Source organism: Lepidochelys olivacea (assembly GCF_965140295.1).
Source record: "Lepidochelys olivacea isolate rLepOli2 genome assembly, chromosome: 12".
Taxonomy (NCBI): Eukaryota; Metazoa; Chordata; order Testudines; family Cheloniidae; genus Lepidochelys; species Lepidochelys olivacea.
This window is the reverse complement of record NC_140422.1, coordinates 18,426,450-18,441,036: the sequence shown is the minus strand read 5'-3', so window position 1 is coordinate 18,441,036 and position 14,587 is coordinate 18,426,450. Positions and strand designations below refer to the sequence as shown.

Below are 14,587 nucleotides of genomic sequence, written 5' to 3'. Positions count from 1 at the left end.
CCTAGTGATCCATAAGCAAGCACTCACAGGAAGTGTGGTTCAGAGTCTACTTAAAGAATGATTGCAGGACTGCCTTCCTGAAGTTTACATCTGACCTAAATGCAATCTTAATCACATAGTGTCTGATAAAAGTATGTGTAGAAGACCAGGTAGCAGCCCTGAAATTGTCCACTGAGGAATGCTATGTATGTAGGTTCGGCACTCATTGAATGACCCTGCAATCTATGCGGAGGCGTGGTCTGAGCTATTTCATATGCTGATTATATGTAGGAAGTTATCCACCTGGAGACTGTTTACACAGAGACTGCCTGACCCTTCATTTGATCTGCATAGGAGACAAACAGAAGAGGTGATGCCCAAAAAGGCTTAATTCTCTCTAGGTAAAATGCCAAACATCATCTTGAATTGAACATGTGAAGTCATTGTTCATCTGCACTGCAGTGTGGTTTAGGAAAGAACACCAGTAAATAAATCAATTGGTTAAGATGAAGCTGTGAAACCACTTTTTGACAATTTTGCATACAGCAGTAGGGCCACTTTGTCCTTGAAAAACTGGTTCTAGAGGGACTCTGGCATTAAGACTTGTACCTTGCATGTGCTCCTTGCATATATTATGGCCACAAGGAAGGGAATCTTCTGGCACAGAAGTGACAGAGAACAGGTTGCCAGGGGCTTGAACTGAGGTCTTACAAGAGCAACCAGGACAGTATTAATGTCCCACAAGGGAACCAGTTCTTTCTCAGGCAAATGGAGACTAGTGACTCTCATGAGAAATCTTACTACCCCGGGGTTTGAGAAACTTGACTTCCCTTGGATAGGTAGATGAAAGGCTGAGATCACTGCTAAGTGAACCCTCAATGAGCTGATTGAGAGACTGGAAGACTAAAGGTGTACTAAGTACTACAAATGTTCTGAATGCAGGCCAGCATCAGCTGAATCTTCTGAGCAAACGACCAAACTGAAAATTGCTTCCACTTGGCAAAAAAAAGTCACCCTAGTAGATGGCTTCCTGCTGCTAAGCCACAACTGTTGAACAGCTTCCAAACATTGTTCCTTCTCCTCAAATACCCATGCAGCATCCACATCATGAGATGTACAGTGTTCAGTGCTTGATGCAAAACTCGACAGTGGTGCTGAGTCAGTAGGTCGAAATGAAGAGGAAGAAATATGAGAGGATGAATCAACAGATAGAAGGTCGGAGAACCAACATTGCCCCAGCCAAGCTGGAGCAATTAGAATCAGTTTGGCCTGATCCAACTTCAGCTTAAGAATGACCTGGGATGACTGGAATCAGGAGGAAGGCATACCTCAGAGTCTATCCCCAACTGAGTTGGAAGGCATTGGTTAGGGACCCTGGGCTGAGACTTGCTTGAGAGCAAAATTGATAACACTTCTTGTCTCTCATTGCAAACAGACTGATAATCAGAATGCCCCACTCTGCAAAGACTGATCTCAGCACACTGGTCTTCCGAGACCACTAGTAATCCAAGGGGAAATTCCTGTTGAGATGATCTGCCAGTTGTTTCTGGATCCCTGGTAAGTGAGTGGCTGTGGGAATTATGATCTCCTTGATACAGAGCTTCCAGAATTTCATTGCCTCGAGACATAGCTGGTGGAGAGCACTCCATGTTGATATTGAGGGAAACGTCTAGTTCCGACCACAAAACCTGCACCTTCAATGTCCCCAAATGCACTCCCCAACCTATTGAGGAGGCATTGATGACTGTCGTCCTGGTTGGAGGAAGACAAATAAATGGAACACCTTGGCATACAATGCCCTTAACTGTCCACCACTACAGAGAATACAGGATTGACTGAGGCACTCTGTTGTGCCTGTCTAATTATTGACAACTCAGGTGACAGAACAACCTTAACCATGGTTAAAGAGGATGAGGGCACAGTCTTTGCATGAAGCCATATGGCCTAGTACACTTAGGAAGACACAGACTGTAGTTGACAGTTGAGACTGCAATTGAGGAATTGTTAGAAACTGTTCATTCAGCAGAAACGCTCTCAAACTTGTAGAATCTAGTAGAGCCCCAATGAACTCAATTTTTTGAGTTGGTATTAATGTCAACTTCCCTTTGTTCAAGATGAGACCCAGACGATCGAAGAGACATAATGTGAACTGGACATGAGAGGATTTGCTCCCAGGACTAGCCTCTCACTAACCAATTGTCCAACTATGGGAAGATATTAATTCCTTTCTGAGGTAAGCTGTCACTACAACCATGCATTTTGTAAAAATGTGAGAAGCTGAGGACAGGCCAAAGGGAAGTACAGCGCACTGACAGTGGTGACCTCCCACAACAAAAGGGTATAAATACCAGCCCCATCTTCTAGTCAGCAGGAAAGGCAATCCAGAGATCTTGTCTTAATGTCACCCCAACTTCTTCCTGTCCATCCCTGTAAACTTTCCCCCTTCTCCCCATCTGGGAGCCTTTAAAGGGGCAATGCCCCTTTTCTTCCAGCTTGCTGGACAAAGACCCAATCGTATCAAGGTTGCAGTGGGCACATTTATGTAACTATTTTATGCATTCATACGATAGCATTGGTAGCAGACTCACAGTTATGGTTTTGTTCAGTTTTTCAGACAAAGGGGGATTTACATCCCTTTTGACAGGCATGAAAATTATTGTTGTTAATAACCAAAAAGATATTATACTCTCTTAGGGTGAATAATTAATTTCCTGAAAAGTTACAAGTGCAATCAAGCAACATACTAGGAATTCAAAGGAATTGAAAATTACTTCCTTCTGAAAATTCACAGCCAGTGTATAATGCTTTCTCAGATTTCTCTAATGTCAAAGCTTTGTCTGAAACTGTATGTGCAAACAGTAGCTTAAAAATTATTAGCATTATTCATTACTATTGTTTTATTTACTCAATAAATGCTACTTGATAAAAGTTTGTCAAATGCCAATGTGTAAAATTTTAAAATTTGATGTTTAATGTTCTCTTCTGAGGGAGAAAAAAAGGTGTTAAAATAATAAAGTAATTATAGAAAACTGAAAGGGATTTGTGGATCATTGTACGATGAATGGTAACAAATGAGTTTGGAGGAGGAATGGGAAAGACTGTTGAATTATCCATCATATTTGCGTACACAGGAAAGGAATTGGAGAAATGGTGTTTAAGAGAGAGAGATGAAAAGGTTTGGTTTTTACTATGTTGAGTTTAAGCTGATGCATTAACATTCAGCAACAGGTCTCTCAGAAAGACAGCTGCAGATGTAAGACTGAACAGAAAGGGAGAAGACAGAGGGAAATTTGGCAGTGATCTACATAAGTAGCAACATAAGTAAGGCCCTACCAAATTCACGGTCCATTTTGGTCAATTTCACGGCCACAGGAATTTTAAAATTTCATGATTTCAGCTATTTAAATCTGAAATTTCTCAGTGTTGCAATTGTAGGGGTCCTGACCCAAAAAGGAGTTGTGCGTGTGTGTGTGTGTGTGGGTGGTCGCAAGGTAATTGTAGGGGATGTTGCGGTACTGCTACCCTTACTTCAGCACTGTTGCTGGTGCGCTGCTGCCTTCAGAGCTGGGCAGCTGGAAAGTGGCAGCTGCTGGCCGGGAGCCCAGCTCTGAAAGCAGAGCCACCGGCAGCAGTAGCACAGAAGTAAGGCTGGGCATGGTATGGTGTTGCCACCCTTATTTCTGCACTGCTGCCTGAGGGCCCAGCTCTGCAGCCAGCAGCTGCCACTCTCCGGCCGCCCAGCTCTGAAGGCAGCAGCACAGGAACAAGGGTGGCATGTTATGGTATTGCCATCCTTACTTCAGCACTGCTGCTGCTGGTTGTGCTGCCTTCAGAGGCGGGCACCTGGCCAACAGCCGCCACTCTCCGGCCGCCCAGCTCTGAAGGCAGCACAGAAGTAAGGGTGGTAATACCTCAATGCCTCTAAAATAACCTTGTGACCCCCCTGCAACTCCTTTTTGGGTCAGGACCCCCAATTTGAGAAATATTGGTCTTCTCTGAAATCCATATAGTATAGGGTAAAAGCACACAAAAGACCAGACTTCATGGCGGGAGACCAGATTTCACGGTCCATGACATGTTTTTCATGGCCGTGAATTTGGTAGGGCCCTAGACATAAGTTGCATAGACGTAACAGTGCTGTAGACAAGCCCAGATACAGTAGCTGAAGTCATGAGAACAAGGCAAAGAAGAAGAAGGCAGTGACCAAAAACACTTATAAGAGGGACACTTATGAACAGTATGGGTGTGAGGAGAGCTGAAAGTACAAAGTGAGTTTCATGCTGATATTGTCATAAAAGGTTACTTATACTGTAGCAAACAGCTCCTATACTTTTTTGTAGGGGAATTATATTTACATTCAGTGTTATTTAAGTGGCTGCGATGGGGTGTCTACCCCACACAAGCTCTGCAGAGATAAATTAGGCCCATTAACCTTAGGCTGCACCTGGAGGAAACCTAGGAAGTGCTAGGGCCTAACTACAGATCAAGTCCAGCTAGAGGGGAGGAGCTGGACAGTATCTAAAAGAGAGGAAGTTGGCAGGCCGGAGGAAGAAACCTGCAGAGGCACTCCCTGATACACAGGGGAAGAGCACAAAGCTGCAAGGACAGAGTAGGAAGCAGTCAAGGAAAGGAGCAGAAAGGGCTGGGAGAGTAAAAGCCCAGAGCTGCTTGGCTGAAAGTCCCTGAACTAGAACGTGGTGTAGAGGATGGGCCTGGGTTCCCCTACCAGCCACTGGGGAAGTGGCACAGACCATCCAGTGGGCAACAGACTGCCTGGGACAGTTTACTTCAAAGGACTTGTGATCCCCCAGAAGGGAGAATAACTTTAATGTGACTTAGCCAGAGGGCTAAGCTATGAAGAGGACAGTGCTGCTGCTCTTCGCGCATGAGAGGCCACGGAGTAGCTGAGGGGAATGACAAACTGCGTAACCACAGGATGGGGTGTCAGACCAGGTGAAACAGCTAATTCCCTGGATGAGCCACAAGAAGGATACTGCTGAGCTGTGAGTAGAGCAGTCCCCGTAACAGTGGCACTGAGTAATAAACTTTCCCCAACATCTGTTTATTAATGTTCATTTCTGATGTGATTCCCTCTTTTTTATTCCTTCAGCTGACTTTTTAATATTGTGAGAATGGTTTGCTATTTCACATCACAAAATGTCTCCTAAATAAGTACATAGATTTGATTGGAAAGGTGGTTCCATATGTAGCAATTTCTTGACTCCTAAATACACTAAATACTCCTAAATACAGTATAATCAATGTCTTGTTAAAATGAAATTCTTATACATTATATAAACCTGAATTATTTTTTAAAAAAATCTGTTAATTTTACTTTCTTCAAGCTCCTTTTCCAGACCTAGTTGTACTGTGAATATGGAAAACTGCCAACTAATAATAGCTAGCTGGGTGGCTATTAGTGATTACTGATAGAAATTGTTCATTATCTTTTGTAAAAAGTCTGCAGATTTTGGATGTAATCAGTCTTGAGAACCACATGTACTTGTTAGTGTTACTCCTACTCTTCCGTTCCCATTCCCTTAGTCAGTTACACCCACTTGTTGCTCCTTGTCTTAAGTTAGACTGTAAATTCTTCCAAGCAGTGGCTGTTTCTTGTATGTTTGTACTGCAGTCAGGACGAAGGGGCACCATTCAGACTGCGCCCTTTAGAAATTAATTTCATTAACAATGTAAATAATTATACTTACTGTTATTTTACTAGGACAATCGTTAGAACAGAGGCCACTAAGAACTGTGGAAAAACAGAAACGGGGTTTATAGTTATTATATTGTCAAACAATTTTACATTAAGCATTACCTCTCTCTGAAATCTATTAGTGTAAAGCATCAATTCAAGCCCCTCTACATAGGTATACTTAGCTTGCCTCTCTTGTAAAATAGTTAATGAAGAGAATAAACATTTAAAAAGACTATTGATCCATTTAAATTATGTCACTTTGCAGAAGTTAATAAGCTAATCACTGCTCTATCACACTTATTACACTAACCAATCAGGTAGTTGCAAAGATAGATTTGCCACTTAAGAAAAATGCAAACAAATTAAAATGTATGCTAAAAATAGTTGCATTGTATACTGTGCTCATTATCCTTCATTTCAAGTATACGACTACTCCTACAGTTTACTTACTTTTTTTATCAGATTAAAAAAAGGAATCAGTAAACTTCAAGGTAGTAATAAAACTGTTTATATTTGTGAAAAATTATAATATATCTATCAAACAAATTCCTAACAATCATTTATCCCATCAGTTAGAAATTAGTCTTATTGACAAATGTATGTAGTTGCATGTAAAATGTAACTTCCTCGTGGCTTCCTGTAACACAAGTGAAAGTCTGCCTCTCAGATTTCAAATGGCTGCAGATTTGGGCTCTGCCATTCCAAACTAGGTCTCTGCTGTGTGTGTGGGGTGGGGTGGGGGGGGGAAGAGAAGTGCGAGCTCCAGACTTGAGGACACTCCAGTGAAAACACCAAACCTACAATGTACAGATAATTGACAGATCTGTGCATCTATGCCATTGAACTTGGGTGATGCTGTTGAAAGTCTCCCCTAGTGTCTAGCTGAGATTTGGAACACCAAGTACTGACTTCAGAAATAACTAAAAAAAATTCACAGTTGAATCTTTGGCATCACAGAACACTAGAATTTAAAATGAATGGCAGGAAGTACTACTGGTCATTTCATTTAGCAGCACAAAGATCTGGAAAAAACCCAACAACCACCACCCCCAAATCTACTTATACTTGATTTTGAGCACTGACCTGATTCACGATGTCAAAAGATTTGAACTTCGTTCAAATATGTAACAGGATCATACTGTTAAGATGCTTATGTGTTTAGTCACTACTCTTAATTTACTTTACTAAGAGAAGTTTACTTACACAATACTTGGTCCCATCTATAAAAACTCAACTCAATGATTGTTTTATGGTGCGTTGTAAACCGTTACAAAAAGCATGCAACATAGAAATCTAAGTTTTTCCTGAGTCAAACTATCAGTTAGTCCAACTGTAGACCAGAAACAGCAGAATATTGTTTTCTGAACTTTCATTCAGTCTAATACGATGACAAGCTCTTGTTTAACTGGTAATCAATTTATGATTTCTACATTCATTATTGTTATGGAGGTTAATCTGTGCTCAAGTACAAAATGGCTAGCTCACTGAAAGAATGGTTTGGGTAAATTAGCTGTGTTCCTGTGATTGAACAATGTAATATATCATAGCCTAGTGCTCTAAATATACTGGGATATAAAAGCAGTGTCTGAATAATGCAAGAATATATCAAATTTACAGCTAGTATTTTGTATAGGACATACAACTGTAATCTACCTTTAAAAAGTAGTATGGGATTATCGGAGTGTATAATGAACATATTTTTATTATATAGGGTTAACACGCTAACAACATTTAATTTACCTTGAGCTTCTTCTTAAATAGTTACTCATTAGTAATGCTGGGGCCTGTTTGCATTTTTTAAAAAAATTTCTATGTGGTTTTAAACACATACAACTCCTTCACCCACAAAACAAAGCATGTGTACACAGAAGTATGTGAGACCCTGTTACCTACATACATGTATAAAACTGACTCATGCATTGTTATATGCAAACATGGGATTTTTGTAGAAGTAATGGTTGCCCCACCTTCTGATTACATGAAAAAAAGCAAACAATTGAAGGGTATATTTTTAAACAGATTTTCTTGAACATAGCTCTATTTCTATTAGCAGAAAGTTGCTCCCCTACCACACATGAACTTAATGAATCAAAAATATGAAATATATGATCAAACTTGTTACTTAGATAATATTGTAATGTAAACACACTTAAGTGTCTACGGTGTATGTTATTTATCTTTTAAAAAGCCAGTTTTTCTTTTCAATTTAACCAGAACCTTCTGAAATACTATTTTGCAGATAATTGGCTCATCATGTGAATTAATCACTTGTACGGTTAAATTCTGTGCTGCACCTCTGAGAGGCGTAGCACAGACCTTACAACCCAGGATGAGAACGAGCAAGGTAGCTTTGAAAGCCTGTCTACATTGTAAAGCTTTACCATTTAAACTAATATAGTTATACAGATGTAAGGTCCACATGGGTACTTTTTTCTAGTAAAAGAATGGAGTTATTTGGTTAAGCTTCCCAACCAACATGCAGTCAACTGAAAAAAGGCATTATGATACTAGAATAAAAGTGTCCATATGGAGGTTTATAGGCATATAAATATTGGTTCAAATTCACAACATAGGTTATATCAGAAATGCATTCCAATGCAGACCAGGCCTAAACATCTTTTTACTCTCCCAATCCTGGAGTACTTTGCAGGGGGATTATGTTGGATCATATTAAAGAAGTTCTGTATTAAAATCACAAATGAGTTTGAGTCCCCATAGTTTAAATTCCAGGGTATTACTAATTAAGAGGTCTCTTGGTTTTTGGTACTGTTTCTCTCCCTCTGTGTGTGAAACTTTCAAGCTGTTAATTGTGTTAGTACATCCTAAGACAGAGTCTGTTCTCAAAGCAATTCTTTGTAACAACTACTTACACAGAGAGAGACTCAAAGCAATACTCTGTAACAACAGAAACAGCACCCAGAGACTCCCCGCCCTTTTGTTGTATTCATCTCGCTTTGTTAACAATTGCGATTAAAATAGAGATAGAGGATGTACGTGGATGGATGCTTGGTGTGGATAATAACAATGATCAGGGAGGTGCCAGCCTAAGAATCCAGTGTCCATCGGCCAAAGAAGGCGTCAAGTGGAAATAACCAGAGGACCCCCAGAGGGCAGACTGGAATCCACCCAACAGCCTCAAGGATGGGAGAACCGAAGAACAAGATAACATCTGGCAGCACGGAGCCGTCAGGAATGTGCCATCTGCTGATTGATTCAGCAACAGCATGATGAAGCAATTCCCATAGACTGGCATAGGAAGAAATTCCTATAAAAATGGACTCTAGAAACTGAGAACTTTGGGGTCTGATTCTGCAAACCAACTTCCAGGAGCATCAGATGAGCATCTGACAAAGCCCTTCTCCCTCCTCATGTCCAGACCACCTGGCCAGTGGCTTGGCATGAGCAACTCTAAGGCTGGTAACTATGATAACAACCTTGCAGAACCTGTGTGTGTGTGGGTATGAATGAATGTGTGAATATGAAACTGAATGGAATGTTATAGCTATAACTAACTGCTTACTATGATTCTTTCTGTATACACAATAAATGTGGCATTTTGCCTTATTCCCTTTAATAAGATCCTGCTGGCTTTTATTTTATTGGTATAACACTTTGTGGTCCCCAGAGTACTTTAATCAGCCCTTAGGTGGCCTAAATTGCAGCAGTGCTGCATATGGTGAGGCTTAGTCCCTGACTGCCTTTCCTGTTCCGAGCCCCACAACCAGGATGCTCCCTTCACCAGGGCTTGTGAAAGGGTCCTTGGAACGCAGCCTTATGACTGTCTTCTTCAGTTTGTGTGCTGGGAGATCCTTCCCAAACTGGAACTCCCAGTGTAAAGTCTCTAACACAGAAGTAAAGCACAGAGCACCTGTGGTATTTTAAAAAGTTACCATTCCATTAAACTTAACTAATGTAGTGCTCAATACAGATTTTTTTCTGCTATCTTCCCCTTATATTTCCACAGTACTATTTATCCTTAATATAAAATATTTACTACTGTGAATGTATATTCAGAGCAGTAAAATATATTTATCTCTTGGACCTTAGATTCTAAGTTAGTCTTTCGTCTCCGCTTTCTTTTAAATATTGTCCAAATTTAAACAAAATTACCATGGGCACTACAATCTTTAAGCACAACACTGTAGACTAGAGTTTCTGCCTTAACTTTGCATTTCCTTTCCCCCACCTCATTTTAAGACAAACTGTTAGTTTTTGAAATGTGGTGTTCAAAATGACCGGCCCTTGCCTCACATTAGAGTCAAACTGTGTCATCAGATTACTCTCAGTAATTTTAAACCTTTTTTCTAAGTTTGAAATGAACTCAGTTAAAAAACCCAAGTTAATAGGAGTTTGATAATAAACCTGCTTCTGACATCCTGCCAATTTTTGTGGTTTTACAGTAATGTTTTCCTTTAAGGTATTTCTTTCTTCCCTGTTGCTGAGTGAAAGACCTACACAAACGAGGAACTGACTGAACACTCAGGCAAAACAGTTAAACTGACAATAGAAAGTGTTATCAAGGTGTGCACAATAAATAAACTTAATAAAAAAGGTATTTTCCATCCTAATTTCTTTAATTTATAGTAGCATTTGGTGTTACTTGAACAGAAGTGTGATTTTTAAGTTGCCCCTTTAAACAGTGATGTAAAGTCAATATTACATCTCTCTCAGTAACAGCTTGGGGAGACACATGATTGAGGAAATAGCTTGCTGACTATGAAAAAGAAGTCAAGGCTTTCATCAGCAGATTGCAAATTAATATCTCATTCACTTTTTATTTTCTTTGCTCCTTAATACCAACATCTGTTCCTGAGCATACTTCATCCTTGTGCCAAGACTTAAAACTGGTTCAACCATGTAAAACACTGATTAAATAACGATACTCTAATAACCTGGTGACAAATCTGTGATCTTTCAGAGAAATTCTGATTCTACAAAATTGCTCTTTTTAAAGTAATCAGTAGGTCTTCAATTTAAGATGTAAGAAATACCACTTTAAAAGAAAAACAAGGGAAATGACAAATATGCTTTTTACAGGTTGTATATAATTAATTTACAATTTCTACTTCCCAGTACATCCTTAAAAGCACTATTTAATTTACATTTTTGCATAGCTGGAATCTGGGGGAAGTAAAATGGTTGTGTAAAAACAATTATATACTACATTGAATGAATTACTCTCTTACAAAGTTAAACACTGCACAACAAATTAGTTTAACTAGGTGCACTGATGTAAATTAAGTTAGTGCTATAGTATGAAAACAGATCAAAGATAAGCTCCAAGTACACCTCTAACTGGGTGTCATCAACTAAAAGCAGAAGTTATAGGGGTTGTACTTTCAGTTCTTTTGGAGAGAAAGAGAGCCGAGAGGAGTCCATATGACAATGGATGGGGAAGCCCAAAGATACAGGTGGAAACACAATTAAGGCCATATCCACATTATAGGGAGTGTAGTGACACAGTTATAGTGGTATAATCGCATACCATCCATGTAGCCTACAGCAACGGAAGAGGTTTTTCTGTTGCTGCAGAAAAACCAATTCCCTGAGTGACAGTAGCTTCTTCCGTTGACCTGAGGGTTAGCTTGGCGTAGCTATGTCACTCAGTGGTGTGGATACAAGAGCCTCCAGTACTCTCCCTCAAATCAAGCATCGCTACCATTTCTTCTTGTTTTTTCCCTTAGCCGACAAACATAACCATATCCTTCTCTAAACTGTGATTAACCAGCTAACCCTCTTCCCAGCCCTAGCCATTGCCAGGCACTAGAAAAGACATATTCAAGCTGAATGACAGTAATAAAAAGTTATATGTCATCTGCATACTGATGGCACTGTCCTCATCTACCACCTCACATAATTACACTATTGCCAAATGCTTCCCTCACAAAAATAAAATAAAAAAAAAAATTTGAAAGGCCTTTCTCTGTTATACTACAGACTAACATTCCAAATTTGTTTTAAAAATGGACACAAAAGAAAACGATTTCTTAGGACCAACACCAAGAACGTATGCCATCTTGATCAAATTATATTTGGATTACTCTACAGCCTCTGAAATACGTCATTACCTGTTAAACTATTCAACATCCAAGATCCAAGTACAGGGATTTATGCTACTCTTCACACTGTTTTAGATGTTAAGGAAATTAACTGTACTAGGGGAAACAAAGAACTCTAATTTATGTTTTTGCATATAAGAGAAGAATATTTTCAAATAATTTGTTTTAAAATATGTTTACTATATTTGTAAACTTTCAGTCCACATATACTCTGGTAGTGATTTCAGATCTCAATTTTTTTTTAATGTTACCCTGTAAGTAACCTTCTGCAAGAACCATGAATTCTGTTCTTAAGAGACTGAGATCAACTTCCTCATCTTCATGTATGAAGATCCTGAGTGTACGCTCTACTTTACTGAAGAAATGTACATTGGTACTGTTCACATAGTATGTGTGCTCAGAAGCAGCAAATGGTATTGATGTATTACTCTAAAACAGGGGTCTCCAAACTACGGCCCAGGGGCCGGATCCAGCCTGGGGCTTCCATTTGTCCGGCCCTCCAACCAACAGGGGAGAAGCGGTTAACAGCTGAGCAGGCGCGCCGTGCAGGCAGGGTGAGTGACCACCGGCAGCAGCTCACGCGGGGCGGCAACACAGCTAAGCTGTGTGGAGGGTTGAGTGCCTCTGGGAGCCAGTGTCCCCACAAAAGGGGAGCCAACTTAGGGGAGAATCGTTGCTGCAGCCGAGCAGGAGAAGCAAACAGGCAGGCATAGATATCCATCAGCAAAAAGCAGGCAGACTGATGAACATTTACAATCAATTTTGAGGACAGGGAACACTAACTTTGAACCACAGCTAAATGCAATTTTGTCAGAAAAACATCAGTACCATACTTCTCATTAATTCTAAAATAATATGTCTTTATTTTTGAATATGTGTATTTGTATGATACAAATGTGAGTTTTGAGAAATAAAATAAAAAAAATGTGAAATGATTTTTAATGTATTGACAAACATTGTGTGTGATTTCACAGTACCTGCATTCATTAACTTTTATACCTGATTTAGTGCAACACTGACACGAGTAGAGTAGTGTTGTTTTTTAAACAATTTTGCATATATTTAATTTCTTTCACAATTGCTTCGGCCCGCGAAGCCCCTTCAAAAATCTAACATCGCCCTTGTCTCAAAGTTTGGAGACCCCTGCTCTAAAACAATGCTATGTTAATGATGATGATAATTACCTCACACAAATATGAGCCATGGGCTACTGATAGTGCTATCTTCTGGAAAATGATAAGCACCTTCCTAGGATGTCAGAGGACATTCACAAATGTCTCTGTATTACTTAAGGCTTAGATGTTGGTGTTACAAGGGGGACACATCAGGGCAAAGTCAGCTGTAGCAAAGGACATCCTAGTGTTTTTACAAGATGGCCTGATTAGGGGGCTCAAGGCTGGAAAGAGAAGTAAACCACTGCAGAACATCACACTGTAAGAAACCCATGAGTATCTTTCACTGCTGTCAGATAACAGATCCTTGAGGACTACCACTCTTGTCAGCTCCGTGGAAATATTTGTGTGTCATGGTCTTGATCTGTGTTCTACAAGTTCTAATAAAAAACAACTTTCAGTTTCATGATTGATATCTCTTCCTCTTCTCCCTGAAAGTATCTTGCCTACTCTCCACCTACTGATCCAAGGGAGTTTTGAGGCTTGGCATGCTCTCAATGAAACTCCAGTTACACGTTCTAGTTTTGCAAACTATCCAGGCCTCCACCCCCAAGGTTACCACAATCTCTCATAAAATAGAAAGTAGTACTGTTGCTCTTCTGGTTGAACTCAAGCATTGTAAGGGAGCAGAAACACATAAATTGGATGTGAACACCACCTAATAATGAATAAAGATGTATATAGTAGAGGCACTTAAAGCCTCAGGTACAACTCCTCTCATTACTATGCACTCTGTTAGAACATGAGTGATTTTGTGGGTGGAGAGATCACACAGCTTATGAGAAGGTCTATAAGGCTCTTATAAAGTCTTACACTTACACTTCCTCTAATACTGTAGAGTTGACATCTTCATCCCTGCTGATGCAGTGTTTGATAGAAGGGTGTTATGGAACAGGTTGCTCATGTAACCCTTTTGAATTCTACATAGGTAAATGGAATCCTCCTCCCTCCTTCCCTAGAGATGACTTATTACTTTCTATTTCACACTGTGAAGGCTGTCTGACATGGAGGGGACTGAGAGGGGGAAAATTCTCTTTCTTGTGAAGTCACATTCTAGGATCCTTCATGTCAGACAGTCTCACCTCTCCTCAGATGATCACAATATATCCAGAATTGTTTTGTTTTTTTATGACTATTGCTTACTTGTTAAGTAGTTGAAAGGGAACACTGCATTTCATTTGAAGGCTTTGCTATGTATGGTTCTAATTGAATAGAGCTTTTTACTTTTTTTTCATCTTTAGAAGCTATCATTCTGGAGGCTTCTTGCTGAGTGGTGGTCCTAAGCACCATGACATCTGACTGGCCTCTATCTGTCATGGAGATAGAGAATGCTCCACTGTGACGACTGTCCGACAGAGGAGCCAAAAATGAAAATTCACAGTTTAGACAGAATTTTCCTTATCTTGCTTATGGAGTCTAACTAGCTAATTTTTGTAATGAGGAAAGTAGTATGGTCTAGTAGTCAGTATAAGACTACTAGTCAAGAGTTCTGACTAGGTGACAAGTTACTTAACCTCTGTGCTTCATTTTACCATCTGTTTAAAAAATAACAGAAATAGTACTTGCCTCCCTCACACAGGGGTTTAGTAAAGTTTATAAAACATTTTAGTATCCTTGAATGTAAAGTGTTGTGGAAGAACAATTATAATAACTTAATTCACTAAATAACCCCTTTCATT

At 39.7% G+C, this 14,587-nt stretch overlaps 1 protein-coding gene across 1 annotated transcript in view; it reads right to left on the bottom strand.

Annotated features, from left to right (window-relative positions):
• The window catches only part of ITFG1 (integrin alpha FG-GAP repeat containing 1), a gene marked incomplete at its 5' end in the record, with an annotated part of 215,601 nt that overhangs the window by 55,198 nt on the left and 145,816 nt on the right, over window positions 1-14,587 (bottom strand). Inside the window, one exon of the mRNA XM_084644488.1 lies at window positions 5,688-5,731. Within this exon, the coding sequence (XP_084500614.1) occupies window positions 5,688-5,731 (44 nt within the window). The remainder of the gene's footprint in view (window positions 1-5,687; window positions 5,732-14,587) is intronic.